General features: G+C 53.9%; 8 protein-coding genes across 8 annotated transcripts; 5 read left to right on the forward strand and 3 right to left on the reverse strand.

Annotated features, from left to right (window-relative positions):
• Window positions 1-370: 370 nt before the first annotated feature.
• Window positions 371-2,418, forward strand: CCOS01_00984 (FAD binding domain-containing protein; the record flags this gene model as incomplete). Its single annotated transcript, XM_060449180.1, has 2 exons — window positions 371-464; window positions 527-2,418. 2 exons carry the CDS (start codon window positions 371-373, stop codon window positions 2,416-2,418), a joined length of 1,986 nt encoding a protein of 661 aa, XP_060320618.1.
• Window positions 2,419-2,844: 426 nt separating this feature from the next.
• CCOS01_00985 (uncharacterized protein) lies at window positions 2,845-3,147 on the forward strand (the record flags this gene model as incomplete). Its single annotated transcript, XM_060449181.1, has 1 exon — window positions 2,845-3,147. A coding segment is annotated over one exon (303 nt), but the record flags the coding sequence as incomplete, so codon positions are not given.
• A 771-nt stretch (window positions 3,148-3,918) lies between these two features.
• On the forward strand, window positions 3,919-5,703 carry CCOS01_00986 (SKIP/SNW domain-containing protein; the record flags this gene model as incomplete). Its single annotated transcript, XM_060449182.1, has 2 exons — window positions 3,919-5,478; window positions 5,536-5,703. The coding sequence occupies 2 exons, from the start codon at window positions 3,919-3,921 to the stop codon at window positions 5,701-5,703; spliced, it is 1,728 nt and encodes a 575-aa protein (XP_060320620.1).
• Window positions 5,704-9,538: 3,835 nt separating this feature from the next.
• Window positions 9,539-11,183, forward strand: CCOS01_00987 (endo-beta-glucanase; the record flags this gene model as incomplete). Its single annotated transcript, XM_060449183.1, has 3 exons — window positions 9,539-10,148; window positions 10,235-10,335; window positions 10,410-11,183. The coding sequence occupies 3 exons, from the start codon at window positions 9,539-9,541 to the stop codon at window positions 11,181-11,183; spliced, it is 1,485 nt and encodes a 494-aa protein (XP_060320621.1).
• An 810-nt stretch (window positions 11,184-11,993) lies between these two features.
• CCOS01_00988 (Tim17/Tim22/Tim23 family protein) lies at window positions 11,994-12,706 on the reverse strand (the record flags this gene model as incomplete). The annotated part of the gene is made up of 3 exons (XM_060449184.1): window positions 11,994-12,350; window positions 12,448-12,543; window positions 12,605-12,706. 3 exons carry the CDS (start codon window positions 12,704-12,706, stop codon window positions 11,994-11,996), a joined length of 555 nt encoding a protein of 184 aa, XP_060320622.1.
• A 768-nt stretch (window positions 12,707-13,474) lies between these two features.
• On the reverse strand, window positions 13,475-17,670 carry CCOS01_00989 (ubiquitin carboxyl-terminal hydrolase; the record flags this gene model as incomplete). The annotated part of the gene is made up of 9 exons (XM_060449185.1): window positions 13,475-13,584; window positions 13,636-13,765; window positions 13,817-14,128; window positions 14,187-14,786; window positions 14,839-16,434; window positions 16,489-16,948; window positions 17,011-17,158; window positions 17,209-17,368; window positions 17,668-17,670. 9 exons carry the CDS (start codon window positions 17,668-17,670, stop codon window positions 13,475-13,477), a joined length of 3,519 nt encoding a protein of 1,172 aa, XP_060320623.1.
• Window positions 17,671-20,879: 3,209 nt separating this feature from the next.
• Window positions 20,880-22,460, forward strand: CCOS01_00990 (uncharacterized protein; the record flags this gene model as incomplete). Its single annotated transcript, XM_060449186.1, has 4 exons — window positions 20,880-20,935; window positions 21,072-21,191; window positions 21,257-21,539; window positions 21,612-22,460. 4 exons carry the CDS (start codon window positions 20,880-20,882, stop codon window positions 22,458-22,460), a joined length of 1,308 nt encoding a protein of 435 aa, XP_060320624.1.
• Window positions 22,461-23,088: 628 nt separating this feature from the next.
• On the reverse strand, window positions 23,089-24,433 carry CCOS01_00991 (septin; the record flags this gene model as incomplete). The annotated part of the gene is made up of 4 exons (XM_060449187.1): window positions 23,089-23,667; window positions 23,726-24,036; window positions 24,096-24,258; window positions 24,329-24,433. The coding sequence occupies 4 exons, from the start codon at window positions 24,431-24,433 to the stop codon at window positions 23,089-23,091; spliced, it is 1,158 nt and encodes a 385-aa protein (XP_060320625.1).
• Window positions 24,434-24,736: the final 303 nt, after the last annotated feature.

Raw genomic sequence — 24,736 nt, forward strand, 5'->3', positions numbered from 1 at the left:
ATAAGGTAATGCCTCCCAGACGTACAGCAACACTATTGCCATCGAGCCCACTCCTGCCCGCTATTATACCTCGTCGACCATCGTTCGATTCCCTTCTAGGTGGCATAGCACATGTTGGTTCTCGTCCTTTGCAAACGGGTATCCCACCGCTTCGGCCTCTCTACCGTCTGTTCCCATTATCCAACGGTCCAACGTTCCATTTGCTCATCTCGGTCTCCACGCGTTCACCCCGCTGTTGTCGTTGGAAGAACCGCGAATTAGATCTGCGAGGTCTTATATTTGAAGCACTTCGTCCCATCTCTGTTGATTGTCTCTTACTGCTCCCCATCCGTCCATCGGCAGCACTCGTGTCTGACCCCACGTGGTAACCATGTCTTCGATGCGTTCCCTCTTGACGGCGGCTCTGCTGTCTGTCAGCCACTTGGCTGCGGCCCAGACTATCGTCGTCGACGGTCAAGAAGTTGGTGAGTATTCTACCGTCTATTCAAACCTTCAAAGACTGAGGTAACTGACTTATACGCTCTAGCCGCCGACGCCTCGACTGTTGCCCCGGCCGCTGAGGTTGCTGACGTCTCCATCGCCAGCACCTCTGCCGGCCTTTCTGAAGGGGAAAAGCTTCAGCTCACCGATGCCGTCCTTGCCAACCTCACAGCGCTCCAGCTGTCCAACATCTCCCTGTTTGGCTTCGAGGATGGATCTTCGGTCAAAAAGAGATCGCTCTTTGGCCGTTGCAAGACCTATCCCGGAGACCTCCTGTACCCGATCGGCCTTGTCTGGGACATCTTCAACCTCCTTCTGGGAGGTGCTCTCACCAAAACCATCCCCGAGGCCTCTGTCTGCTACGATGATTTCGGCAACTACGATCAGGCAAAGTGCGACTTCTTGACCGCCAACTGGGTCAACGGATCATACTACCACACCGAGGACCCCACGGCCATTAACGCCGTCCTCTTTGAGGGCCTCAACTGCATGCCCCCTACCATCAATGTCGGCGAGACCAACTGCAAGGTCGGCGGCCTGCCTTCCTACGTTGTCGAGGCCACCACCGTTGCCCACGTCCAGCTGGCCGTCAACTTTGCACGCAACCTCAACCTCCGCCTCGTCGTCAAGAACACTGGCCATGACTTTGGCGCAAAGTCTACCGGCTACGGTGCCCTATCCATCTGGACTCACAAGTTCAAGAACATTGACTTTTACGAGAACTACCAGCAGGACTCGTACAGCGGCCCTGCTTTCAAGCTCGGCGCCGGCGTCCAGGCGTACGAGATCTACGAGGCTGCCAACAAGTACGGTGTCACCGCTGTCGGCGGAGAGGGACAGACCGTGGGTGTCATGGGCGGTTACGTCCAGGGCGGCGGGCACAGCCCCATGTCCGGTCTGTACGGCATGGCGGCGGACAATGTCCTCTCCTTCGAAGTCGTCACTGCCGACGGCCGCTTCGTGACAGCCAGCGAGTCCCAGAACTCTGACCTATTCTGGGCCATCCGCGGTGGTGGCGGCTCCACGTACGGCGTTGTCACCTCTGCCGTCGTCAAGGCACAGCCCAAGATGAACATCACTACCATGACCTTTGCCTTCTCCAGCGGTGACAACTTGACCACCGACCAGTTCTGGACCGCGCTGCGCTTCTACTTTGACGGCTTTGTCGAGTACGCTGTCGACAACGCCAACTACGGATACTTCCGTATCCAGAACCTCGGCACCTCCTTCGCCTTCGACATGGGCCCTTGGTGGGCACCCAACATGACAAAGACCGAGCTCGCTGCTCTCGCGGCTCCCCTCTTTGCCAAGTGGGCCGCGATAGGCCTCGTAGTCGAGCCCGTTTACACCGAGTACGACAACTTCTACTCGGCCTGGCAAAACTCGTTTCCGCTGGAGCCTTGGGGATCCAACGCCATCCGCCAAGCCAGCCGTCTCTTCCCCCGAGCCAACTGGGAAGACGAGACCAAGCTCAACGCCACCTTTGAGGCCATCAAGTCCGTTTCCGAGGAGGGCGGCTACATCGTGGCCTTCAACATGATGGCGGCGCCCAAGACGGGGTACCCGGATAACGCCGTCAACCCGGCGTGGCGCGAGGCCGTCATGCACTGCATCACCGCCGCCCTCTGGGACCCGACCGCCAACGAGACCGTCATCAAGACGGCCAGCGACAAGCTCACGTTCGACTGGATGCAGCGCTGGCGCGACGTCTCCCCCGGCGCGGGCGCGTACATGTCCGAGTCGGACTACATCGAGCCCGACTTCACCCAGGCTTTTTGGGGTACAAAGTACGCAAAAGCCCTCGAGCTTAAGAAGAAGTATGACCCCAACGATGTGTTTTACGCGCAGAACGGCGTCGGTTCCGAGAGCTGGGAGATGTCGGAGATGATTATGGGCAACTTGCCTTCGCAGAACAGCAAGTTGTGCCGCAAGCAGTAGTGTATATCTATCTTAGAGTGTTGTGTAATCAAGCCGTTAGGGATGTCTTAGGCGGTGTTCGAACTTCGATGTATATATTGCCGCTGTATATAAGAGTGGGTGGCTCGATTAGCTGCTTAGACCTTAGATCGCGGATCGTGAGATGGTCTCATGACGCATTAGAATGGCGAACTTTACGTTCTTACTTACCTATTCGAACCTGACTTTTGATCTAGTCCCATAAGCATGTCTTACTCCGACGAAAGTGACTATGTTTCATTCCTCGCAATTCTCGTCGCAAGGCAGACGCAACGCGGATCGCTAGGGTTAAGTCTTGTCCGGGCTGCATTGGGTGAGAAACCTGTCTTCATTTATTGCCGGTGACTTTGCCAGTTCTGAGAGATCAAACTCTTAGTCTCAGTGTATTTATTCGTCGAGGCATTTCAGGGATGGGCCAGTCCGCGTCAACAGCCCTTCGCCGTACTTTACGGTTCTGATCGGTTGTTGGGCGCTGACAAGCTACTAACGACCAGAAACGTCCTCCCGGATAACTTCCCGGACCTTGTCAAAGACGATCTCGACTGGGGGAGTTCGCAAGAAGAGGCATTTGAGAAGGCACTTTTGAGCATTTGCACAAACCCTCGATTTCAGGCTACGGAGCTAGAGTTCGTCACCAAGAAGATAACTGATGGGCAACGTGGCTTTCGCATGGTTAAAGATTACCGCGCCACTTTCAGGGTCGAGTTATAGACGCACCAAGATCACGACGGCATCATAACCTATCATGCTTCTCTGTCTGGCAAGATCTAAAGAGTGGAGAGTCGCAATGTTATGTTGGCTTTGAAATCGACATGATCAGATTCAGCCTGATGGCCGGGAGTTGAGTGTTCTATATCGCTCTATTCTGACTAATACCGAATTTCCTATGCACATCATATTCTAAGGGCGCAATATATTTAGGTATCACTGTAGGAGTTAAGACCACCGGTTTTATTTTTAAGGGACCAGTTCACCCGATCTAACGGACTTGGTCGGCTATGCAACATGGCATTACTAGCCACCGATTTAATGTCCTACCACATACAGTGTGCTGTAATTCCGGCTTTGGTCGGTTAAATATATTAAAGGAAACATATGATGGTCAATGGTGAAGCGCTCAAGAGCCACCAGACGGTGAAGATGGAATTAGCGACACTGGGAACCGGGAAGCTGCGCATAGGTGTATGTTCAAACCTTTCTCTTTTGCGGCGATCCGGTGCCTCTCGTCTCTGCTCCGGAAATAGATTGGCCAGAGACGTGTCACTCACAACTCCTCGACTTGTCAGCGGAGATGAGTGGTTGTGATGAAAGCTAACGGGAGGCTGGCGGGAGCGAGCGACATGAAGGTACGTACTGACCACCAGACCCGCTTAATTATCACACTAGTCCAAAACGGAGCAGGCGCATAACCTGCCTTGCGAATTTCAAGGTGACATCTCTGATTTCTATCCAAACACAGCTTCACGAAGGCAGCCGATCATCATGGCCTCGATCGCAGCATCACTGGCCTCGGCCCTCCCGAAACCCAAATACACTGGAGAAGATGAGGAAGCTCCCTCACGCGCTCTGCAACGCGGCCCCCGTATCGTTGGTGCCGGCCAGCTGGACGAGACGCAAATCGTGCTGAAGCGATCGGGCCCTCCACCATACCAACAGCGAGCAGGATGGCGACCGCGAGGACCCGAAGACTTTGGCGACGGTGGCGCGTTCCCCGAGATACCGATCGCTCAATACCCGCTCGACATGGGAAAGAAGGGCGCGACGACCAGCAACGCGCTCGCCATCCAGGTCGACGGCGAGGGCAAGCTCGACTACGGGGCCATTGCGCGTCAGGGCCACGCTGAAAACCGAATCGTTCATACCTCGTTCAAGGATCTCATTCCTCTTCGCCAGCGCGCCGACGCGGGCGAAATCGACCTGAGCCGACCCAGTCAAGAGGAGGTGGAAGCGACGGCGGAAAAGACGAAGAATGCACTGGCAGCACTGGTCAGCGGTGCCGTGGCCGCCCAGAAGCCAAAGACGCTCAGTGTCGGAAAGAGAAACGATCCGACATTTGTGCGATACACGCCAGCAAATCAGATGGGCGACAACTCGACCAAGCAGGACCGCATTATGAAGATTGTAGAGCGGCAAAGGGACCCGATGGAGCCTCCTAAGTTCAAGCACAAGAAGATCCCCCGTGGACCGCCAAGCCCGCCACCTCCTGTCCTGAGATCGCCGCCACGGAAGCTGACGGCAAAGGACCAGGAGGATTGGCGCATTCCCCCGCCGGTCTCCAACTGGAAGAACCCGAAGGGTTTCACCGTCCCCTTGGACAAGAGATTAGCGGCCGATGGACGCGGACTCCAGGACGTGGCGATCAACGACAAATTTGCTCAATTTTCCGAAGCGCTGTACGTCGCAGACAGGCACGCCCGCGAGGAAGTAAGACAGCGTGCAGCCATGCAACAGCGTCTGGCAGAGAAGGAGAAGGCTCAAAAGGAGGAGAACCTCAGAATGCTGGCCCAGAAGGCTCGCGAAGAACGGGCCGGCGGGGGCAGACGGGACTCACGATCACGGTCACGGTCACGCAGCTACAGCGGCTCAGACTCGGAAGACTCAGACGGTTCGGAGGACTCTGAGATCCGGGAGAGAGAAAAGGCACGAAAGGAGCGCATGCGTGAGGAGGAGAGGAAGCTTCGGCAGTCACGTATGGGTGCCGAGAGGAGAGTGCAGGTCATGGCAAGAGAGCAAAACCGCGACATTTCGGAAAAGATTGCTCTTGGTCTTGCCAAACCTACCCAGTCCAAGGAAACCATGTATGACTCGAGACTTTTCAACCAGTCCAGCGGCTTCGACAGCGGCTTCAACGAGGACAACCACTACGACAAGCCGCTTTTCGCCGCCCAAGAGGCCATTGGCAGCATTTATAACCCGCGAGCCAACATGGACGATGAGGACGACGAGGCAGCAGGTGATAAGGAAATGGCCAAGATCCAAAAGACCAGTCGGTTCGGCGAGGCTTTGGGTAGGGGGACGTTCAAGGGCACAGAAGATGTCGAGGTTAGTACACCACTTCGAAGGAGAGCAGAGGGCAGTGCTAACAAACATCTTCCACAGGCGAGAGAGGGACCAGTGCAGTTTGAAAAGGATGCCGGGGACCCCTTCAACGTGGACAAGTTCCTGTCCGAGGTGGAGCAAAACTCTTCGTCAAAGAGGGGTTACGGTCTTCAGGACGATGATTCTCGGCAGCCGAAGCGGGCGCGAGTAGACGAGGATGATGATTAAACTAGGCCGGTTTTCTTATTGTTTCCATATAGCCAACCAAAAAAGCTTCTTGGCTTCATTGTACGACAAAGTGGGGGACGTTTTTTGGACTGGCATCGAGATGGGCGCCCTTATTCGGGGCATCGGAAACAGCCTCGCAAAATGCAAAATTGCAAGGCATAATGCAGAAATTGCAGTACATGCACAAAATCGATTTGAGCCCAAGAGACGTGGTGAAGAAACATTGGATGATTGCGTAGACTTCGTGGGCCCTCTATTGTGTGTTTTAGGGCGGAAATTCTCTTGACTTTTTGGCTTGAAGCCGACTGGATGAGTTGGTGTAGCGACGCTGGTTGTTTCAGGGACGGCGAATTCATGCGGACTTTTATCTTCGGACTGGTTGCGGCAAACTCATGCTTCTCTCTTCCAAGACAAGGCCGAGAACCGGACGAAAGACGGACGGAACCATTTGTTCTGGTACCTCTGGAGCAAACGACTGGACTGGCTACTTGCTGGGTTGACAGGCAGGCCTTGAAGTCGGTAAAACTTGTCAGAGTTGGGTGTCGGCGGGAGTGACAGTCACGACCGGCGAGGGGCACGTCGTGGGGTGTCATTGGTGGTTTGCAAATGTGGCCCGGGAGTTGAACCAAGATCCAAGACATCAGGCGAGCCAGGGGGGAAAACAAATAGTTGAGACGAAGATCAGGCAGTGTTGTGGGAAACGTGGGTGGTGGCTGGAGCATTGGACGTTCCGGGCCTATAATTAAAGTCTGTATTGTCCTTGGTAAGCTTGGTATGTAAGGTGGTAGACCAGAAGCTTTGGTTGACAGGTTTTCTTGTTGAAACAGTTGCGTTTTCTTGCTCTCGTGGTTTAAGCTCCGAGTCGGAGACGTTTGCCAATGCCTTGGCTGTGAGCCAACCGGCTTTTAGGAATGTGACTGTTCATGCGTTCTTGAGAGGATAAGAGTTCACCGTTGAGAAGGGTTGCTGGGCAATCACGGAGTGTAGCAAAAGGTGGGTTACCGTGAAGTATGAAGTGAGGAGAGTTGGTGTTTTGTTTGAAGCATCGTGAGACGAGAGACAGCGGAGAAAGCCATGGCGGAGGATGGAATGAGAGAAAGAGGCAAGAGCTGTTGTAAGCTTAAATCTACGCCAACCGCCAGCGGGAAGGCTACCAGAGTTTGACCTTACATGCTATAGGTATTTAGGCTTCATGTTCGCATCACGCATGTTGGGCTTTCCGGGCCATATGCGACCCAGTTCAAATGTTCACTCAAACACCTCCAACTGCTCCCCGATGGACAGGTACGCGGATGTCAAATATGCTGATCAGTTCTCCCGATCTCGTTCCACGAGTTGGGCTGGGGCCCATTGCAGGAGCGGCAAGCCGAACCTGATCCGAATTCGAGCTGGCGGATCCCCAGGCGCAGATCAATCACGAAATGGTTCGCCGCACATCAGCAGTCGATCTTTCAATGCGGCTCCCAGTCATGTCAGGTCCGCGGACTGGCTGTGAGACATTGCAAACCTGGCAGCCGTTCCGTCTATTCTTGCTCATTCCCTCGTTACATTTCATTTCTAGTTCCCGACGCTAGATATCTTTCTGATAGTCGCTCTCGTTCAAATTCTGTGAAGGAAACCCTCTGAGATCAAAGCGTCGGCATGAGACGAGGGCTGATAATCAAGCTTGATTCCCATCACCCGTAAACCAGGGTCTTGCGAAAGTAGTTCCATGATTCAGAGAAAGACAAACGACATCGGATCAATGATCGGGGAGCAAGCAGAGAGAGAAGACAAGACCGCACACTTGACATAGTTATTCGGGCCTTTTGGCTGAGAAAAGGCAATGCATACGACAAGCTGCGCGGGTCCCATTTCATTGACTTCCAGACTCAGAGTTTAGGGCTTCACGGACGGTCCAACTTGGCTCCTGTCGCCAAGCCCTTTAGTGCTTGGGGGTTCGGCCTCTAAGCCGTGCCCTGCTCACCCCTGACTCCAGAAGCCAAGCTTGTCTCTTCCAACTTCCATACTTCCTCCGGATGGTTTTCCTTGTCCTTCCTACCTAGTTCCAGTCACTGCCAGTCCAATGCATGTCACATCAGACACCGTCGATGTGCATCCGCTATGAGGCGTTATGAAGCGTCGATCCTGCCGGCTGCTTCATCCGACATCGACTTCAACCCCGTCTCTCTTACATTCCTACCATCTCGTGCGGCGGCGACAACAATAGCAAAGACTTCGGATTCATTTTGCCTCTTTGACACCGTCGTCTGTTATCATCGCCCGCGCAGCAAAGATAATAATGAGATGCTGTCTGGGAGCCGAGGCAGGTCACTGACAGTTGGGAACGCACTCGCACTCGCTCGCTCTTCATCTCGAGGCTGCAACAAAACCTGGCATCCGGTCCTCCTTTCGGGCTGAGGGGCAAGCCCTGCCTCGCACATTGACGCTGGGTAATGCCCAATCTAAGTATCTCACTCGTGAGTCGTCTGTCCCTATCATAACGACGCAGGCCGAGGAACCCTGGCACTGCCTCGCGTTCAAAGCCCAGAGCCATGAGCCAGCAGAGCTTCTCCATCCCATTTATGTTTCTTGTCTTCTTTCCCTTGAACCCTGCAACGGTAACGCTGTAGGCGCCCACTTGGTACCGTCCATGGCCCCCCTCCACTCACATACCCCTTCTTTCATGCCCCGAGGGCTGTATCTGCTTCTAAAGCATGAAAAAGAAGCTTCTTCCCAGACACGACACCCCAGACGCACCGGCAAGCTTGCAGAGACAGCATGACTTTTGACAGGACTTGACTTTTCTCGCAATGCACCTTGGGTCTGGCTCCAGGGCCGGCCCACAACTCCTCCCCAGCCTCACTCACCCCGGGCCCCCCATATTCGCTCGCAAAGACCCGGCCTTGACAGGCCGGCAGTCAGATGTCCCTGCTTCCTCGCAGAAGCCCCATGAGGCGCCTTTCTGATGGCCCCCCCCTCTACTTCACCTTGGCAGCATCTTCGGTACCGTCATCCAGTTTACATCCGAGCCCGTGCTTGGCGCCGGCGCGCGGAGGTGCCAGTCGTTCTCACGTTTCCTTATGCTTGACACCCACCAGCCCCTTGACTTATGTGATCTCCAGGGGATCATCCATACCTCGGACGCACAGCTAAAGCTCAATTGCAAAGTTGGCAGTTGCTTGCTTGTTGGGCACCGTGTATCATGTCTCGCCCCCCGCGTCGTCGTGGCCTCTTTGACGGAAAAAAGGTTGTCTGTCCGTGAGGAACCACGATCGATGCTTATTTCTCCAGGTTTCCCACCTCCGATTGCTTCATGTAAGACCTCTCTTCTCTCATCTCTTCTCTACCGCAGATTCAACGCCTCTTGGCGGTTACCAATACCTTCCTTTTTAATATTTTATTATAATTTCACTTCAAGCCTCTGAGAGGACTGCGCCGCTTTGCCTATACCACTATTATCATTACCACAGAACAAGGGGAAGAAAAGAGCAAGGCCTCTCTTGTCACCGCTTGAGTCATCTACCTACTTTTGGCATATTTACCACGCCATAGTAAGCCCGAAACCTGGCACAGCAGCAATAATACGAACATTTCACGCCCGACGCTCGCATTTCTTTCCAGATCCCTGATGCGCGCAAGAGAGAGTCGGCCACCGAAGTCGCCTGCAGACCAAAGCAAGCCGGGCTGCCTCTCAAGTCTCTATCCCTTTTTTCCTTCTCATCCGCTAGTCGCCATTGGACCGGGTTTTGTGGTCCACCAGCGTACGCGTACATACTACGTATGATAGGCGTAGTCGTCACTCTCTGAAAAATCGGGGGTGGAACTACGTGAAGCGTATCAGCTTGAAGAAAAGATGGTTCCAAATCTGGGACCAAACACATCACTCGGCTACACTCCGTTTGAGTACTGGAAGGGTCCGAAACCCGTCCTTCCCAGACCAAAGCGCAAATCTAGAGCCGTCGCCCTCGACCTAGAGCCGTTGCTTCCCACCCCCACCCCGGCCCCGAAGCCTAGAGCAGCCGCGAGATGGCCTGGTCAACATCCTCCTGCAGGTGTCTTCGTGGCGCAGCCAGGCACATATATCGTATCGCCCAATATCAATCGTAGCAAGACACCTTTTGCGGAGATACTCGTCGTGCCACCAAAGGTCCTGGTCCACCCACTTTTCCGGGACGAGATAAAGACCCCAGACTGGCCCCGAGGCTTCTCTCCGTACCCCGATTCCATGAACGACTCTGACTACTACGGCGGCATCATGGGCGACTACGGATTTTCAAACGAGCGCCTCGGGCAACAACAGACTGCGTGGTGGAATCCCAAGGGATGGACGAAACGGATCTGGGCTGGCGTCGGCGGTGCCCTCGTCATCATCATTGTCATTGTCGTTGCCGTCACCGTCACACAAAACAACAAGAACCGATATCCCGACTATTCCCAGCTGACGTACAAGCTGAGTGACACATGTACGGAACCGTGCTCAGGGTCCTCGCCCGTCGCACGAGCCCCCGGCTGAATAAATGACCATGAACACTCGATCTGATAATGACAGACTCTGGAGAGAACTTCTTCGATGGCTTCAACTACTTCAATACCTACGATCCTACTGGGGGTATGGTTCACTACGTCGGTGCCGATGAGGCTGCAAGCAGGGTATTTAAACATCTTCACCCACTACTTTTATGGAACCACCGGCTGAGTATGCAACTTTTCTTCGTGAAATAAAGAACCTCACATACGCCACATCCTCCACCGCCGTGCTGAGGGTAGACCACACCACCGGCAACACCTCATCGCCCGACGCCTCGACGGGCCGCTTCTCCGTCCGCGTCGAGTCCAAGACGCAGTACGACAAGGGCCTCTTCATCTTCGACGTGAAGCACACACCCTACGGCTGCGCGAGCTGGCCGGCGCTCTGGTTCTCGGACCCCAACAACTGGCCCGACGCCGGCGAGATCGACGTCATGGAGGCCATCAACCAGGGCACCGACGGCAACCAGATGACGCTGCACACGACGTCCGGTTGCGAGATGAGCGTCAAGCGCAAGCAGACGGGTTCGACGCTGCAGTCGGACTGCAAGAACACGACAAACGGCAACGCGGGTTGCGGCGTCGAGGGCAAAGCCTCGACGTACGGATCCGACTTCAACGCCGGCGGCGGCGGGTACATGGCCATGGAGTGGCGCGACGAGGGGATCCGCGTGTGGCAGTTTGCGAGGGACTCTGTGCCCTCGGACATCACGGCCGCGTCGTCGCCCGACCCCAGCACCTGGGGCGAGGCGCTCGCCGATTTTCCCAACACGGCGTGCGATATGAGCTCCCACTTTTCGAACCAGTCGCTCATCATCAATATCGACGTCTGCGGCTCGCTCGTCGAGGCAAAGTATGCTGATTCCGGGTGCGGCGGGAGCAGCTGCTCGGATTTCCAGGCCAACAACCCGGACGCCTTCAAGACGGCGTACTGGGAGTTCGGGGCCTTTAACTTTTACACCGCGTCGTGAGTGCGGCACGGTGCTGATGAGGTGATGATGAAGAAGAACAGGAAGAGAGCAAATAAAAGGGGAACAAAGATGAGGGATACGGGACAAGAGGGAAGAAGAAAAAAAGACAAGGCTTACATGAGATGACATGAACCAAGGTCGCCACCAAGGCAGGAACCCCAGGTGGCCGAGGATCGTCACGGGATCCGATTCTACGACTATTTGACCTTTTCAGTGAGAGCCAGCGAGCTTTTTCTAGTACACGGCGTTGAGCTTGATTCCCTCCCGGGTAGGACGCCTCGGGATTACTAGAATACCAGATAAGAACGGGGAGGATAGGCTTAGATTGAAAGAAGCAAAAATGCACCTATCGTGCAATCCATCAACTCGGATATCGGAATTGCTGAATCAAGGCCAAAAATATTACAATTCTATTCTTGCTTCCGACATGTAGTCTATCCGACAGAGATCTGAGCAGAGTCGTCCCGCTGGCGTAGGCGGGTGTACAACAACAACACCACCAACCCTTGAAAAATCCAAAGTGGAGAGAGTTTCTGGCATCTATATCGCTTCCCCCTTCCCCCCTTCTTCTAAGCCGGCTCCTCCCAAAACAAAAAAGGGCCAGTAGAATATGACTGAACCGTTCCCGTAACGCCGTGCAATGCAAAAATGCTTCTCCCATCCGCCTTTTTGTTGGTACATGTACAAATAGTCACTTATCGTCGCCCCAAGACGGAGAGCAGGAACAAAAGCTCATGCATAGCCTCTCCGCCCGCCCCAGAGTGACGGGAGAGGCAATAGCCCCCCTCATCATCCCCACAAACAACCCCCCTACTCATCGCTCGGCTGCCTCATGTACGCATCAATAGCAGCACTAAACGCCGCAAACGCGACACACCCGCCCAACGCAGCCTGCGGCCCAGCATTCTTGGCCAAGATCCCGCCCGTCAGACATCCCGCAGCGACACCGTTGCCCAAATCGTTCTTGGCCCGCAGACCCTCGATACCGCACTCGATGCCCGCGAACAGCGCGCCGACTTTGCCAAAGTTCTTGGCCATGCTGTACGACCGCGTGCCCATGTCCTTGAAGCCCACGCGCAGCTGCTGGCGCAGAGGTAGGTCCGCGATGGGCGTCACCGTCGTTTGGCCGGCCGTCGTTGCTGTGTGGAAGGGGGTGTCGTAGGACATCTGAGCAGAAGAAAGGGGGAAGTCAGTCTTAATGCGCTTTTCTAGTTCGGAGAGGAGAAAAAGAGTGCGGGAGAAGAAGGGGGGGAGGAAAACGTACAGATGCCATGAACATGCCAAATAATCCTCCCATACCGAAACCCATGACACCAGACATGATACTCTTCGTAAAGCAGTTCTCCATAAAGTTGGTCATCTGAGCGCAAGTCCATCGTTAGCAGAGAGTCATCCCAAGAGAGATACCTTTCTCAACATACAGCCTTCATCTCAGGATCCGGGGGGCCCAGAGACGCCGCCGCGCCTGGGGATCCGCCTTGCGACTCTTGGGGAGGCATCGCACCGCCGCCGGGGAAAGCCATTGTGTGGTAAAGGAAATTAGTTGTGTGGTTGTGGTCGTTTGTAGGGAGCGACTCGGTTGGATTGTGCCGATAGAAGCGATCGCGACGCGTAGGTTGAGTTGGAAATGAATGCGCCGGAGCTGATGGATCTTGAATATTTCTGCCAACAAAGACCGCCCCTGGGTAGACAGACACTCGTCCCTGAATGCGCCGATGGCAAATTTATTTCACGCTGCTCATGGGCTTGCCAGGTACCTCTTATCTTATCGGTGGAGCACGTGCAGACCCCACCGTTCTTGTTCGACCTCCCTCCCTCCGAGCGGGCCTTGCCGACTTCGGGTGGGGCCAGATGCCGGGTCTTCTCCGGATTTGCATCTATGCTTCACTGTGGCTGCGATACTAATACGTCCATTACTGCCAAGGCGGGGGGTTAATGTCACCATCGTGTTTACTCTTCGTTGCCAAATTTTGCCTTATCAATGTTTTCCACCTTTCTTGAAAAGTGAGCTACAAGAATCCTATTCTCTATCGGAAGAGCATGCCCGTCAATCAGAGGTCTGCTATGATATCCGCTTGGCATGCCATCCGAACGTCTTTGGACGGAGACAGGCATGAACCAAACCGAGCCTTCTTGCTGCTATAGACCCTGAATCACGAAACCTCACGCTCATCCCTGGTATCACCACGGCGTACCGATATCGATCCTGGATGCATCGAACAAAAACTCTAAATCTTCTCGATACCACGTTCCTTCGGCATCCAAGACTGTAGAAGATTAGCCACCATGCATTACCGCAAAAAGAGGTCGCCAACGCCGTTTCTAAGCGTTCGTGTTCGGTCAACGTGGTCGAGACCGAGGTAATCATCGTCATTCGTCGCAATCTTCCACAACTCGTCATCTGCTCATCGGTCAGCATTGTAAAAAGGGCATGGTTGCAGTAAATTCTCACCATCGTTAAGGTATTGTGGCTTTGAGAAATGAGATCTCTTCACCACCGCGAACTTGATCTTCTCGAAACTCTTGCCCTTGATACCAGTCCGCTTCTCCAGGCGCTTCTTTGTATCCACGAATTGCTCACCCTGGCATATCATTAGCATTGTGCGAAGCGTCGTTTGCAGAGCGGCACATACCTCGACGAGCATGAACTTGAAAGGAACACCGTGGACCCTGCTAGGCTCATTCTGGAAATGGAACACTTGAATGAAGTTGGTCGCCTCTTCGTCGTTGATCTCTTCCTCGGGTACGCGTTCGGCGAAAACGTTGGTGTAATCGTTCATACTAATGACGGGGTAATCGCGCGAGAGTTCGCGGTAAAACTTGTGGCTGCTGGTCTCGTACACGCGAATACGACCTCCTTCGGTCTCGTCAGGAATGCTGGCCTTCTGGATCAAGACTTGAATCAGGTCCTCAATGTGACCGTTTTTGGCCACGAGGAGATCGAACTGCTCCTGTGCATTGTTAGCATGGCATTCCTGTACGGCGTGCTCCACTGTAACTCACTTCCTTCGTGATGCCCTCACTCAGCCAAGTGATCTTGATGCTCTTCTTGGTGTCCAGCTCAGCCAAGCTCATGTCTAATACCTCAAAGTAGAACGCATCGGTTCGTTGACTTGAACTGAGTTGATTGTATCCGGAGGGATTCAAGATGAGCTGCAGACTCTGGTTGACGCCACGCTTGACAGTCGTCTTGGGGTTACCTGTGGCTGAGTTGACGGTCCAGAAGCGGATGTGTGTAGGGTCGACTTCGAGCTTCTCGCCGACGCGGTCTGCAAGAATGTCGTAGCTGATCTTGGAATTCAGGACCAACTCAAAGGGAGGGAATCTCTCGGCATTGCAACGTGTCGGGTGCGCGTGGAACTTGACAGTCTTCTTGTTGTGAAGGAAGTCGTAGTACTCCCGTGCGTCGTCGAAGCGGTCGGCCTTCTTGGCAGGCTCTTCCGCTGCCTGCTTGTCGCCCAGACCCAGACGCTTTTCAAGGATGTTCCTGTCGCCCTTGCGTTCCGTGGTCTTTTGGAAGCAAATGATGTCGCCATCCTGCAATTCCGCAGCCTTAAGAGATTGCTTGGCCTTCAGAGCTTCGATCATGGTCGGTTTGATTTCCTGGAAATGGTCAATAAGGTCTCGGCATGCACATCAAGATTCAAGAGCTTACCTCCCAAAGGGAAATCTTCTCGTCACCTGGCAGCTTCTCGCCCCATCCCATCTTTTTCATGATGATTGGGACCAGTTCCTCTACCTTCTTCTCCTTGCTGATGTAGACGTGGCCGATGCCATAGAGAGATTGAGCCTCCACGTCGAAGTGCTTGAGGAAGATCAGGATGAGGTCATTCTTAACGACAACCCCATTAAGCTGGCCTTGATACGTGGGCCACACTGCCTCGCCCTCTGGTGTTGTCTCTTCTGCCACTTCAGCCCAGACTCTCAAGAACTGATCTCGGTGTGCAGCCGCCCTTTGGAAGGCCTCCTCAACCGTAGGTCGCAGATCCATAATGGGCTGATCAGGACGGATTGTCTTGTTCTGGCGATTAACCATGACCCAGAGGCGAACCTTGCGAGGGTCTTGCTCGAGGTCTGCCGCGATAGTACCCACCAGATCCTCCATTGTCGAAGCTCTCAGTACGCGATACGAGCGTGGCGCCGCATCGCCATCGGCCTGGTCCGCATCGAACGATGTCAAGTCGGTGCCTCCGTGATTCTTGAAGGTCTTCTCGGTGATGACCTTGACGCCGATATAGAGGTGCTGCTCCTCCTTCTCCTTACGCTTCGCCTCTCTGAGAGCAGTCTCTTCGTCGAACTTTGAGCGCAGATGGAGAGGGATATCCTCCTTAGAAACCGGGCAAAGAATGTTATCCAGGCGCGACTGGCGAATGTAAACCAACATGTATGCGCTGTTCTGGCGTACGACCGGGGCCTTCTTCTGGAGAGGTGCTCGCAAGTGGTTGGCGGGATGTGTTTTGTATTCTCCGCCAAAGTTCTCCTCAAGCACCTCACGCATCGTGGCTCTTGTGACCTTATCATCGTCGTACTTGTAGAACCATCCATCCTTTTCAGGCTTGAGGAATGCATAGTAGTGGCCGGCGTTCAGGTCACCGCTGTGAACGAGGACGCCATGAAGCTGATACGTCCACGACTCTGATTTGTCAGCATCCTCAGAGAGGTACGGCGCTGCGTCGAAGGTTTCGGGGAATTCGTATCGATCGTTGATCTTCATCATGGTGTCTCGTTGAATGTCGTATTCGAATCGCTTCAGCTGCAAGTGCAGGACGTTGGGGAAGCTCTGGAAAATGACACCCTTGTTGGCATCCTGCAGCTTGAACTCGTCGCCGGCGTAGTACTGGTTCTCGCCGTCCATCTTCTCAACCTGGACGTAGTCCTTGAAACTGTCCAAAAGGTTCTTGTTGCCGCTGACATTGAGCTGGATGTCCCAGAAGTCCTCGACCCGGCTGGACTCGTAGTCGACGTTGACGCAGGAGATGTACGTCTTGATCTTACCACTGAACATTTGCGGGAGAACGTGCTCGGCCGGAGTACCCTTCATCTTCTCTTCCATACGCTCCATTAGCTTTCGCGACAACTCCTGAACATCCTGCTGCTCAAAAATGTGTCTTGTTTCCCAGCCAAAGGACTTGGTCAGCTCGTTCGTTCCGACAGCCTGCTCAGATGTCTGTAGTTGGTAAAAGAGACGCTGCAGAGTGTATGCGCTGTTGCCCATGCTCTCTTCGTGGTCTGTTGGAATTTCGTAGATGGCCTACAGATAGTCAGCAATGGCGCAATAAACGTCCAAAGGGTTTTGTGAGTTGACCTTTCGGAAAGCGTTGGTAAAGTACAAAGACTGAAGAAGAGAGTTTAGATAACAAGTGGCGCCTTGGTTGCGGAGGCCAACGTAGCCTGTTTCCTTCTTGGAATCGTAGTTGTTGAAGTTGTGCCAAAGGACACCAGTTTCGTCTTTGACAAGGCGGAGATAGGCTGTGATGTTGGCAGTCTCGTTCTCGCAAAGTGGTCGACTGCCGCCCTCCCAGGGCACGTTGAACATCTTTCGCAGCTCGAGGAAACGAGTGAAGCCCCAGTCTGACTCCTCCTTTGTGAATCTATGGTGCGCCGTGTGGTGGGTATAAAGAGTCGGGTCGTTCGGGTTCCATAACACAAGCGCGAACTGCACGCAGCAGCTCCAATTCTCGGGAATGTTTGTCGGCTCAAATCCATGCTCAAGATAAATGGAACACTGGTCAACGTTGTTGCCGTGAGGAAAGAGAAGAATGCGCCTGATGTGAGTGTAAGCGAGGGCATTGAGAGAGAGCACCACAAGGGAATGGAGGTAGCGCACCAAGGAAAGCCGCCAGCCTGGAATACAGGACCATGTTCCTTCTTTGACATTGATCGCCATGCTTCGACAGTCCATGTGTTGACTACATCTTCGAGCACTTCGGGCTCTTCGTGGAGGTGTGGGAAAATGACATCCTTCATAGCATCGACTACACTGAGTTAGCCGGCGCGCAGTCTGAAATAGGTTGGTTATGCCTACAGTCATTTGCCAGAGGCAGGTCCTGCAGCTGTTCGGCCCCATTGTCGATGTTGTCAGGGTCGATGATGGCAATAGGCTCCTTCTCTGAGTCGGTGCCGCCGACGCACTCGTCAGTGTCCACCACCATCTCGTTCGGCGAGTGGATATCGTTGTTGTAGCTCTGGAGTAGTAGACTCAGGTCAGTCAAAGAAACGGAATAATATTTGATACAGTAGCAGGAGAGTAGCTAGGAAGAGATGCGGCGTGGTAGGGGTAGAAATAGATACAGCAGCAGCAGAGAGCTTGGCTGGCCCGATGGCGGGGTATCGAACGTCGCTCGAAGTCCAAGCAGTCCAAGCTGAAGCCTGGGGCGATGGAGGGGATGGGAAGTTGTGGTGGTGACGAAGCTCAGCAAAGAAGAGGTGCGAGAAAGGAAGTGGTATTGTGCAAGGGATTAGTCGCTTTGTCTTGTGCACTCACCATGGTCTATGTGCCGCGGGATGACGGGAAGTGCGAGAGGAGCCGATGCCGTTGCCAGTCAGGGAAAAGCAGCAGACTGGCGATTTGCGCCAGGGCTGCTTCGATGACGGAGTGGGTGCCGCAGAGGCAAGTAGGCGACAGGTCGACAAGCGATACAAGGGTCGACGGAAGGCTGCGTTATTGACCCAGGAAATGGCGGGTACAACGAGCAATTGTTGCCTTGGGAGGATGAAGCAAGTCGTGACAAAATGTTGGTGAGGAAGAGATCTTGCATGAACAAAAGACAAGACCAGGAAGGTGGAGGCGGCGGGCTGGTCCAAGCAGGTGCGGAACCTACCTCAGAGACAGGTGCAAGGTCGGTCGGCAAGGTGAGGTGAGGTGAGGTAAGGCAAATGGAGGTGCACTGTAGGGCAGGTACGTACAGGCGGGTGCTGTCGCTAACAGAGTGGGCAGGTGGGAACTGGGCAAGAGGCAGTGAAGGCACCTCAGTCAACGTGTAGACACCTCTGGTAGAAGGTGTAGAGGGTCACAGTAAATCCGCCTTTAAGGAAGTGTTTTCTTTCTTTTGAGTGAATGAGACAGGAGCAATGAGATGGTCTTACACCAGTGTCTACTATGATCAAGACAGGCAACTCAATTTTCTAGGTTGTCATGGTGGAGAGAATGGAATAGTGAGAGAAAGGTGAGGCGCAGTGCAGCATTAGAGTCCCAGAAAGGCCCTCGTGAGACCAAAAGTATTAAATGTCAGGCATTACCTTATTAATGGAGTGCTCGGCTGTGAGGAGCAGGAGCAGGCAGAGGAGTGAAAGGGTACATGGTTTATGTTAGGACTGTTGACGGAGACTCTGCTGTTGTCTTAACAGATCCGGGTCAAATCGTGCCGTGGCAAGTACCTGAGGCCTGCATAGGACCTTTTTCTACCGGCCAGCTGGGGGCAAAGGTGAACTTCACCTGCTGCTCTGATGCAGCCACTCAATGAAGCCGCTGTCTGGCTAGCACAAGCTACACCTACCCAGATGGTCTTCACCCCTCTGATTGGGGTAGAAGGCCCCCACACATCCAATGACGTTTCTGTGACTGCCAACAGAGCTTGCCCATTCCAGTTTCCTTTCACCTCCCAGCTGTGTTTCTGAGACCTGATACTGCTGTAGTGATGCCGGCGGGTTTGTCTTTTTAACATCTGATCGACTCAGGTCATTTCAGCCTTGCATATCAGCCACCACTTCTTCAAATGTTTAACTTGGTCAAGCAAAAGCTGGACTAACGGATGGCTGACGTAAACGCCTAGGGCTCATCAGATCCTCCACAGACATATTCAGTAAGCAAGCAGTGTCAAGGTACCTTAGTTTTGCAACCCCATCTCATCGCCTGAAACTTTGATCTATACGTCTAGTCTCACATGAGGATACAGCCAATTTCTGCCGTACCTACTTACAGAACGGACGCTAAACAGCAAATCTGTTTTTGACAAACAACGAGTGTTCCTCCTCCGAGCATGACACCTCTGGTCCCGAACTTCTGAGCGGGCTGTTCCTCCACGGATAGCTCTTACAAGCAACCAGCCAACCTGTCATACTTCTAATGAGATTCGCCTTCACTTATGCGGACGGTCTGAAGCACTGGATTCGGCTGAAGTAAGCATTGAAAGCTTTCGCGCCGCTTGCCTTCCTCACTGACTGGTCGCTCGACTCATCCGAAATGTGGGCATCCCAAGAGCCTGGTACTCATACTGGCTGGCCGCAGTAAAGTTTCCATGTCATGGATATATGAACACTACAGCATGGGTACATTGCACATGCAAGGCTCATCTTTTACATGCCATCTATGACTGCCGGAGACATTGCTCTCCATTCCATAGTTTGCTTGGTTCATAGATGTTGGACGTTGTGCTCTTTTCAGCCCTCTGCTCGAACATCCGTGCCCTGCGTTGTGCTCTCTGATATGGTCCTTTTGTCTTGCCAGGGTTGCCTAAGAACCTAGTTCCACATGTCAAGACGAGGTGAAGAAATGCTAGGCCATGAATCATTGAGATGCCGTCGCCCTTCCTTGAACACCTCTTGTAAGATCCTAGAAGACGAGAACAAGCCAATATGTTCCTTAGTCAGATCCCCACTTATGCCACCTCACGACTCCCGAGGCAGATAATATCCCCGGGCCCCTTGGACCCGTCACCCGTGCATTCGCAACTGCCAACAGCGTCCAACTGGTGTTGAATACTTTTAGCCTATCAGGGTTTCCTTTCAGTGCCCCATAGACAGCTCTCACCGGGAAAATACTATCGAATACCACCTTGGGTATTGGCACCATTTTCTACCGTCTCCGCCATTATAGTCTTTCACACCGCCAGGATCAGTCTCGTTTCAAGGAACAAAACGTCTGACCATAAATCAGGCATAGGAGTCTTAGAACATATGTTTGAGCACTCTGTGTTTCCACCAGGTAAAACTTTACTATGGTTTGTAAGAGAGGGCCCTTTGAATGAATCCACAAACTCAGGTGGTAGTTAAGGTAAGTTCTTTGCCAAATCTCGTCAGGAACGCATGCTACCAGCACATGCTCTTCAACGGAGGTCTTCGGTATCTTCACACACCTCAGCTTTCCCCCATGGCTGAAAATGCTGACCGAACATTGTCATCTGACGGAACTGGGTTCCCAACCTGGCAGAGACGGGAGGGCCAGACGGGAAGGGCACACCTCTACCTGCGTAGATCAAGCTGGAGCTCGCGCACGCCAGGGCCCCAGAGGGGAGATGGGTGTGGGTCCACGGCCCGTCAACAAAACCAATCATGTCACGTCGTTTCTGGCGCTGGAGACAAGGAGACCAGGGTTGCCCGTTGCGGCAGTCCGCAGCATGGTGCGCCGATTCCGCAGTGTGGGGTTATAGTTCCAGACCCTGCAAGGTAGCAACCGCCGGCCGTTCTCGATGCGAGAGTCATCCAATCTGTCGACCGGTCACGCCTCTCTCGAGACAGCTTCAACAGCTGCCCAACCTACTTTGCAACATACTTCTTGACCTCAAAATCGCTCATATACCCAACCCCCTTTGAGGAGCTTTCCACCTAAGCAGCTTCTTTTCTTTCTTGCTCCGCTCGAGGCCGCGTTCTAGCAACTTGACCAAATACACGAAAGTTTTTTTCTTACTTCATTTTTACCTCCCACTCGTATGGAATTTACGGCATGGTGTCCATCGCATTGCGGCATGCCGGTAGACGATGCGGATTGACATCAGCCCCCAGGACGGCAATGCTGCCTGCGCCCGGGAGGCTACGTGAGAATGGCATCACTTCATCGTCATGGCGTTCAATGAGCAGTTCCATTTGGAGACCAGTCTCTGTCCTAGACGAGTGCGTCCATTCCCGCCCCCCGGCACTTCCTATCGTCACATGCTAACGAAGGTCTCTCAGATGGGTCGTGAGAGAAGCACGCCCGATCAGCTTGCGCCAGCTCATGGTCTTTGGCCGCTCCCTTACCGAATCACGACTCTTGAGCTCTGCCAACTATGTTCGAACTGAGCTGCCGACTCGGTAGGGTGCCCCGCGTTCTCTACCTTCATACTTTCAAAACAGTCACAGACTGACACTCGCAACAGAATAGCACATCGCATTCGAGACATGCAACAGCTGCCCTACGTCGTTGTCACGAACCCCCATATCAAAGAAGTCTACGAATTATACAATAATGCATTCGACACCTTTCGCAAGATCAAGGAGATCAAGACCCTCGAGGACAATGAGAGATTCTGCCAAATCATCAGCGGGATGCTCAAGGCGCACCTCACCGTCATACCTAAGCTCTCCATGGGCATCTTGGAAAGCAGAGGCAGCATGGATGCCAAGGACCTCGACAAATTCATGAACACAGTCTTGCGATCTGTAAGTGCTCTTGCAGCCATGGTACACACACCCCGCGCAGACCCACATAGGCCTAACTTGAACGTCATGCAGAGAATATCAAGGAGAGTCATCGCGGAGCAGCACCTCGCCCTCACAGAAACCTACCACTCCCCCTGGTTCTCCCCGGGCGCAAAGCTTTCTGAGTCCGAGTTCATCGGCGAGGTCTTTATAAAGTGTATTGCAAAGGATGTCATCGAGCGCTGCACCCGCGCCGTCCAGAGCCTCGCCCGCTCCACCTACGGCCACGACGTCCAGGTCCCCGAGATCAAGGTCGAGGGCCACCTCGAGTCCAGCTTCCCCTACATCCTCAGCCACCTCGAGTACATCATCGGTGAGCTCCTCCGCAACTCCGTCCAGGCCGTCATAGAACGAAGGCAGCGGAGCAACAAAGACAACAACAACAACAAGGCCAAAGACGCGGACAATAACCCCCCGCCGCCCATCGAAGTCACCATCTGCGAGGCGCAGCAGCACGTAATCATCCGCATTTCGGACCAGGGAGGCGGCATCCCGCGCGAGGAGCTCCCCTACCTGTGGTCCTTCTCAAAGGGCCCCCAGAGCCAGCGCCGCCTCGAGAACCTAGGCCGCGTGCCCAAATTGGCCGCCACCATGCAGGAGCTCCACGTCTCGGATGAGCTGGGCCGCGCCGACATGAAGACCCCCAACAACCACAGTCACGCCCACACCCATGGCAACTCCCTCGCCTCCATGACGAGCCGGCCGCCCGATCTGCGGCTGGGCATGGGCCTGCCCCTGAGCCGGGTCTACGCCGAGTACTGGGCCGGCAGCCTCGAACTGCACAGTCTCGAGGGGTACGGCGTGGACGCCTTTCTTCAGATTTCCAAGCTGGGTAACAAGAACGAGCAGTTGACGACCAGGGCCACGATGGATGCAGTATAAATGTGTGAAACGATCTCTTAAAGACATGGGGTGCAAAGGCGGCGCAAATGTAACGATACCATACTGGCGACACACAATAGGACTTCATTTTTTTTTCTGGGGACAGGAGCACACACACACAGACACACATCTACACAGGTAGCATATCGTTGCAGACACACGCATGAAACAATTGGGATTATAAGGTAGACGCCTTTCTCATTAATTTTGGTATCATGAAAAGGTGAGCTGGATTACATCGTGACTAAGAAACAGGTGGGGGATAACTAAACGGGGAAAAAAGGGGGGGTAACAGGTTCTTGGAAAGAAGAGAGCTCCCAATGTAACGTCCATCTCATACCATACCCAGAGGGCACGTTTTGTGTTTTTCTTCCCATTTTTCGACTGGTAGTGAAGACTTGAGGCTCATACAGGCGAATTCAGCCAAATGAGTCGAGCCCATTTGGGTAAGCTAGAAGCTAGCATATCCATGATGACGCGTCAAAAAGACGATGTTGCAGCAAGTTGGTGCTCTCGATCCCCGAATAGAAGAAATAAAAAGGTAAAAGTGTCGAGAATCCAGCAAGCACCAATCGCCCAGGAACAAACCGCTCAAAAATCGAGGGGAAACCCTCACGTTCGAATGCCCTTAACGGCGACCGTGGCTGCGGACGGCACTTCCCTGCATCTGCTCCAGTTCGGTCTCCAACTGCTTGATCTGGGCGTGGGTCTGTTCGAGATCCTTGTTGAGGCGGTCGCGCTCGGCAATGAGCTTCTGCTCCCACTGGCGGAAACGCTGCTCCTCGATCTTGACCTGCTCGGTGAAGCGCTTGCGGAGCGCCTCCTCCTCCTCCTTGAACTTGGGGTTGTCGAGCTTCCTGGGGCGGGCCTCGCCAAACTTGCGGGTCTCCATTTGCTGGGCGCGGTAGGCCTCGTAGTGAAGCTCCTCGGTGGTGTGGATGAGGTCGAGCATGTGGGTACGGATGAGAATTGACCGCAGCTTCTTGAAGTCGCAGTGGTCCTCATTCTCGACCTCGGCAACACCCCAAGAGTACTGGCGACCCTTGACGATGCGTCCGTCGCCGGTCTTGACGTCCTTCTCGGAACCGATGACAGCGAAGGGCATCGCAGCCATCAAGCTGCGGGCGTGCTGAGCAGCGGGCTCGTCGTCCTCTTCGACAGGGGGCTGGTAGATCTTGATGCTCTGGGCCTCGATGACAGCGCGAATCTGAAGCACCCAACGGTCAGTCTGTTTGTTTCCGACAAATAAGTCAATCCAAACTTACGCGAGCCTTGAACTTGGCCAAGTCCGCAGGGCTAAGGGTATCAGCCTTGGCGATGACCGGAATCAGGTTCACTCTCGAGCAGAGTCTCTTCATAACCTCGATGTCGAGGGGCTTCAGGGTGTGGCCAGTAGGGCGGATGAAGTACAGGCAGGTGTGGACACGGAGGTCGATCTTGTCCTGGCGGCGAGGCTGCTGCTCCTGAAGCATGTAGGACTCGTGCTGGTCGTCAAGGAACTCGATGATGGGCATCCAGGAATCGCGGTTGTTGACATAGTCGCCGAAGCCGGGGGTATCGATAACGGTCAAGCGGACTGTAATCCGTGTTAATCGTATGATCCACATCACGGGAATTGGCAAGCAAGAGCCATACCCTTGAAGAACTTCTCCTCCAACTCAGCCTTGGTGATCTCGATCTCGACAGTCTTGTCAACCTGCTTCTGGTGACGGCGCTTGTGGTCGGCATAGTTCTTGATGGTCGTGGAGAACAGGGTGTTGATGAAGGTGGTCTTTCCGAGGCCAGACTCGCCAGCAACCTAATGATTTTGTCAGTATTCCCCGACATGACATATTATCATGTGTTCCGTCACACGAGAATGGACATACCATAATAGTGAAGGCAGCACCTCGCTTGGCGACAATCTTGTGTCGCTGGTTAGGGAGGTTGGCGATACCAATCGGTGAAGCGCTCTCGGCGGCGGCGGGGGCCATTTTGGGCGGTATTTGACGATTAAACAAATCTAAATTCGTTTCGGTTGCCTGTGAGAGGGTCTTTGGCCGCAAGAATCGCAATTGAACGCGCGACTGTTTTCGTGATGTGGTTGCGGTGTGGGCGTGTTGACGGTTGAGTTGGGGAGGTTTGAGCTTGTGCTTCAGGGGAATCAAAAGGTGCCACCTCCAAATTTCCCATTCGGCCTTCTGGGGTTGGGTGGTGCACACTCATTGGGCCCTTCGCAGGGGACTAATTAGGACCCCCTTTTCCTGCCAATCATTCCTCTCTTCCCCCCTGGCACT

This window comes from Colletotrichum costaricense (assembly GCF_030867565.1).
Source record: "Colletotrichum costaricense strain IMI 309622 chromosome Unknown Scaffold_1.1, whole genome shotgun sequence".
Classification (NCBI taxonomy): domain Eukaryota; kingdom Fungi; phylum Ascomycota; class Sordariomycetes; order Glomerellales; family Glomerellaceae; genus Colletotrichum; species Colletotrichum costaricense.